This window comes from Heteronotia binoei, chromosome 6 (genome assembly GCF_032191835.1).
Source record: "Heteronotia binoei isolate CCM8104 ecotype False Entrance Well chromosome 6, APGP_CSIRO_Hbin_v1, whole genome shotgun sequence".
Lineage (NCBI taxonomy): Eukaryota > Metazoa > Chordata > Lepidosauria > Squamata > Gekkonidae > Heteronotia > Heteronotia binoei.
Window position 1 is genome coordinate 37,318,641 of NC_083228.1, and position 6,000 is coordinate 37,324,640.

The 6,000-nt window shown below is 42.9% G+C and overlaps 1 protein-coding gene across 1 annotated transcript in view; it reads left to right on the top strand.

Moving 5' to 3' along the window:
- LOC132573657 (lysosomal acid lipase/cholesteryl ester hydrolase-like) overlaps positions 1 to 6,000 on the top strand; it is a 58,846-nt gene that overhangs the window by 13,833 nt on the left and 39,013 nt on the right. Inside the window, exon 3 of the mRNA XM_060241281.1 lies at positions 2,870 to 3,068. Coding sequence (XP_060097264.1) covers positions 2,870 to 3,068 — 199 coding nt within the window. The remainder of the gene's footprint in view (positions 1 to 2,869; positions 3,069 to 6,000) is intronic.

The following is a 6,000-nucleotide window of genomic DNA, read 5'->3' on the forward strand; positions in this document are numbered from 1 at the left end:
GCCACCCCTGCAAAGCCTGCCAGTGCAAGTGAGCTCCGCACATCCATCTATGGCACCGGCAGCCAGAGCTACACCACAATATGCCACCTGCAGGCTGCTGGCTGCTGCACTCTGTAGCTGGGATTTCCCACCATCCAGCAGACCCCTGCTGCTGAGCCAGTGAGAGCCAGCAACACTTTGGTAAGAGCCAGCAACAGGGTGGGCAGGGCTAGTTAAGGCCCAAAGTGCGCTGCAACTTCACTCCCCACCACAGAAAGTGACAGTGCACAGACAAAGTGAGGCTGGATGGATAGGGGGAGCCTCTTGCACAGGGCTTGATTGCAATGCATCCCTTCCCCACAAGAAAAAAGGAGGGTTTAATAATTTAATTAATTTTAATTAATTTGAGATTATTTGCTTAGCGATGCCTCAGTGCCATCTCTCAAAAAAAAAAATTTCCTGGGTATGGGGCTGCTGGGACATATTAAGAAGTTTCCTGTGCTTGCTCCAGAGGCACAAGTGGGTGAGCAGCTTGTCAATAAATCAGATCTGTTATGTATGTGGACTCAAGTGAAGACTTTGGGTGTTCCTGCATGGCTTATTGGAGCCATACAGACTGAGCTTGGGGACTTGGGAACAATGGGCTGCAGGATCCAAATCTCTGCCACCCATGACCAATCACAAGCCCCCACCTGTTTGAATGACTTGCGTGGGAACCCAGAGATGTATATAAGTTTAGCCCCATTGGCCTAATTCTCAGCCTTGATTGTGCAGCCCTATACCATGCTGTACCAAATAAAGAGCTTATTATCAATTATCCTTCGACTCATCGATACATAGAACCCACTATACAATAAGATCTTTCATTGCAGTTGGCAATCAGAACATGACTCGAATCAGTGGGTGTTTCTGCATCCCTATACATGGCTGCTCACTGACTAGCAGACATTCTTTGAATTTTGTCCGGATTACTCCTGAATTAGCTCCCCTTCCTTATCTTGTCTTAGCAGTGTGTATGCTAGCAATACTTTACAGGGTGCCTTTGAATTATGTAATAATACATAGTGGTATGCTAGACCTGAAAATTAACTGATGATATCAAATTATTTCTGGCTTAGAATGCACATTGCATTTTAAAGTCATTCATCTAAAACTCCAATGGCTATCATGGGATTACATTTTTTTTTTCTCTGCAAAGGAAATTTTTTATTGAAAAGAAAATGATACACAAAAAGAAAGAATAAACAAGACAAACAAAATTACAATCAACCCTAACAAAAGCACAAACAAAATACATTCCATGCACATCAATGCGCAATTCAACAATCACAGTGCATTCTTGATGTTTCGATGTGCAGTACATTCAAAACACAACAATAAACTAACCACTACTAACCACAACTACTACGAACTCATGCACACTGGGAGATGGAGAGGATTTGAAAAGAAAAGAAAAGATTGTTATTACTCCATGTCGAAACCTCTACTTTTAACCCATTTATAAATGGGGTCCCATTCCTCCTGACATTTTTTTTTTAATGAACAGAAGGGAATGGGATTTCCTAACCCCTTCTGGAGCCTTGAGGTTCTCACAAAGCTAAATCTTGTACTGGCTACAGTAGATCTCATGAATCTGAATGATGGTCAAACCAGCAGAAAGTGGAAAGCCAGTTTGGTGTAGTGGTTAAGTGTGTGGACTCTTATCTGGGAGAACCGGGTTTGATTCCCCACTCCTCCACTTGCACCTGCTAGCATGGCCTTGGGTCAGCCATAGCTCTGGCAGAGGTTGTCCTTCAAAAGTCAGCTGCTGTCAGAGCTCTTTCAGCCCCACCCACCTCACAGGGTGTCTGTTGTGGGGGAGGAAGGTAAAGGAGATTGTGAGCCGCTCTGAGACTCTTCAGAGTGGAGGGCGGGATATAAATCCAATATCTTCTTCTTCTTCTGAAAGGAGACAATCCTTGCACATGTTCATACAGGGAGGCACAGTCCTTTAAATATGGAGGTTGATTAGCATCCAGTAAAGTCACTATTGCTGATGAATGATCTTCTCTGTCCTTGAGTTGGGTTGGTGGTGTCTATAGATTACATTTGGGGATAGTATTCTAAACAAGAGCCCTCAGGATAGGAAGGGATATAAATCGAAATTAAATTAAATTAAAATCATAATACCAGGACCCTCCACATAGACTTAAATTTCCCTCCTTTTGGGTTCCTAAGCCCACTTACCTGGTGGCATCTGCTTCTTTGGAAGAGGTCTCCTTCTCTTTTCTCTTTTCATCTCCCTCTATTTTATCCTAAATATGGCAGTGGTACCAAGACACTGCCATATTCAGGATGCCTCACATTAAAAGTTAATGATGTAAGTCACCCAGATTTAGACTTTGAATAAAGGAATTCTGAATTTCGGTGACAATGCTAGTCATAGGGCCTGTTCAGACACACAGTTTAATCAGTTGTCACCGCTGTTTCCTTCCCGATTAAAAGTGGCTGGTCAAACAGCAACATCTGCCTCCTGGTAGTCAATCGTCACCCCCTCCCAATCCTTCTCCAAACCAGATTATTTTCTTACTTGCTCCTTTGCAAGTAAGATGTTTTTTGAGTTGTCCGGTTTCACCTTGTAGTTTTCTCTGTCTGGATAGTTCTGCTACGATATTAACCAACTTCTAGATGTCTGAAGGCTGTCACATAATTACAGGTGGTCACATAATTAGAGATGTTCCTTGCAGTTATTTGGGTCAGAACTGGGTCAGTTTAACACAGACTCAACACGCTGTGTGAACAGGGACCCTGAGCATCATTGCAGGCCATTTTCCTGTCCCAGACATGTAAAAAATTATTAGCAGAGACACTTTTCTCAGACTGTATCATGCTCCCATTCTGTCTTTTCCAGGACATAACCCAGCTGTGCTATTTGTGGCTGGTATGCTTACCGACACTAGAAGCTGGATTATGAATCTTCCCAACAACAGTCTAGGATTTGTCATAGCAGATGCTGGCTATGATGTTTGGATGCTAAACAGCAGAGGGACTACATGGTCTCGTAGACACCAGAATATGTCAATAGAACAAGAAGAATTTTGGGATTTCAGGTGAGTTTGGAGAACAATCTGGAGGTTGGATAGATAACAATCTTCGTTCTGAAAGTTATGGTGATTTTACATTGTTTTATCTTTGGGACCAGTGGTACTTTAAAGATGAACCGAGTTTTACTCAATGTATAAGCTTTTGGGCCCATGCATGCTTCTTCAGATACATCAAAATGGATCATAAAAGTTCATACATAAAGGTAGAGGGTGAGCAGCAATTAGCATGCAACATAATAAAGATGTTTAACAGATGCAAGGACCAAACACGAATAACAAGATTAGTTTATATAGTCACCATTTTCCATGGGAAAACATAGTGAAGCAAATAAATATATCAATACCAGAGACTGATGTGTAAATGTACCCTTCTTAATTGTGGAATGCTGAAACTGTCTTAGCTCTAATGTGCAGTTATAGTTTGCTCAAGGCGTGCCAATGCAAAGCTTCCCGCCCCGCCCCCCCCATCATGGTTCCCAAACACCCTGGTTCCCACTGTGGGAAGCAAGGCATTCTCACAGTTGTTACATAAACATGTAGCACAATACTACCCTCCGCTTTAAGGTGAGAATCCAAGATCTTCTCCACCTCATGATGCGGTTGGTTCTGGATCATCACTGGATCCGGAGCTGGAGTACGGGGGTGCCAAGTGTCGTCTTTGGGAGCCCATTTCAGTAAACTGCAATGAAATTTTGGATGTAAGTGTTTACAACCAAGTTCCAATTCAGTAAATCAAGCCCAACAGTCACTTCATTGATCAGTCTTTTAACCTTAAAAGGCTCAATGTATTTATAAGTCAGTTTCCATGATGGCTGTAAATTAGGAAGGTTCTTAGCATATAAATACACTTAGTCCCCACATTTTATATTCCACAAGGGCTGCCTTTTTTTTTTTTTGTCTTAAGCAGCTTTGTAGGTCTTTTTTGCCTTGTCTAATTGTCTTTGTGCTACTGCCCAGACAAGTTCCAATTCCTTCCACCATGTGTAAAAGTTTGAAGTATGAGTCTGTGTTCCTCCCATCAGCCCAGGAAGGGGTTTTCCGTCAAATCCCTGTACAATCTGAAAAGGCGAACAATTGGTGGAACTGTGCACTGAGTTATTGTATGCATACTCTGCAAAAGGAGGTAGCTCACACCAGTTAATTTGTTGAAAATTCACAAAGCAGTGGAGATATTGCTCTAAAATGGCATGGGTCCATTCCGTCTGACCATCAGTCTGAGGGTGATAGCTAGAACTCAGTCTCTGTTCCATTTTTGTTAACTCACAAAACTCTTTCCAGAATTTTGCACAGAACTGAATGCCTCAATCAGAAATCACCTTATCCGGGAATGAATGCAATTTCACTATGTTTTGGAAAAACAGCTTAGCTAGCCTCTTAGCAGAAGGTAGTTTCAAGCAGGGAATGAAGTGAACTTGCTTAGAAAAAGTGTCCACTACAAGCAGAATCACTGTTTTCCCCTCACTCTCTGGTAATTCAGTTATAAAATCCATAGATACGATGGACCAAGGGCACTTTGCAGTCTCTTATGGTTGTAGTAGTCCTGAAGGTTTCCCTGCCCACTTTTTGGCCATAATGCATATAGGACAGGTGGTCACATAATTAGAGATGTCTTTTTTCATGCCTGGCCAACAGAACTGCCTCTGGATCAAATGTAGTGTTTTTATAAATCCAAAGTGCCCTGAAAGAGGGGTGTCATGGCACCATTGTTGGATTTCCTTGCTCATGGAAGAAGGAATATACAGCTTGTTTTCCTTGAACTACCAACCACCTTCCCTGAGAGTGACTTCAGGAGGCTGCTGAGTCGCATCCCCAGCCTTGACAACCCACTTTATTCTGCTTTTTAGATCCACTGGTACATTACAGTTCTTATTTTGACTCTGTGTTTGCATGGCCCCCCCTAACTAGGCAGAGAAAAGCTAGGCTTGAAGACTGACACAAACTGCAAAGCCTGAGCTCCATTTTGCTTCCTTCCCCCATCTCTGTGTTGTGTAGAGAAAAGCTAGCTGACAGAGGCTGCAAAGCCTGAGCTTTGTTTTGCTTCCTTCCTTCCCCCTTCTCTGTGTTGCGCAGAGAAAAGCTAGCCTTGAAGACTGACACAGGCTTCAAAGCCTGAGCTCCATTTTCCTTCCTTCCATCCCTCAACGTCTCTGTGTTGTGCAGAGAGAAGCTGGGCTTGAAGACTGATACAGGCTGCAAAGCCTGAGCTCCTTTTTCCTTCCCTCCATCCCCCAATGTCTCTGTGTTATACAGAGAAAAGCTAGGTTTGAAGACTGACAAAGGCTTCAAAGCCTGAGCTCCTTTTTGCTTCCTTCCATCTCCCAACGTCTCTGTGTTGTGCAAAGAGGAGCTGGGCTACCTCTCCTTCCTTCTCCCCCCCCCACCCCCTGTGTTTGAGAGAAAAGCTGGAGTCCACTGGCACTTTAGACGCATGAAGTGTTCTTCAAGGTATGAGCTTTCATGTGCCTTGCAGTATGTTTTTTTGGGGAAATTTCCTGAGGAAGCCTGGGCGGCAAAAGAAGGGTGTGTGTGTGATTTTTTCAGCCGGGAGGGATGGGGAATGGGCATTCCAGTCAGTTTTTTTTTAACCAAATGACCCCTGGACAGAATTGTTGCTGACTGGAATTTCTTTCTTTCTTTCTTTCTTTCTTTCTTTCTTTCTTTCTTTCTTTCTTTCTTTCTTTCTTTCTTTCTTTCTTTCTTTCTTTCTTTCTTTCTTTCTTTCTTTCTTTTTCGCAACAGTGGAAAGGCTTCTAGTGCCAGTGGCCCCACTGGTGGACATTCTGGTGCTTTTCGGGCATTGTGTGAGAGAAATTTTTGTCTGGATGGTCCACTGGCTTGATCCAACATGGCTTCTCTTATGTTCTTATGATCTTTCTTTCCATCTCTTTTTTTCCCTTTCCTTCCATTTCTCTTTCTTTCTTTCTTTCTTTCTTTCTTT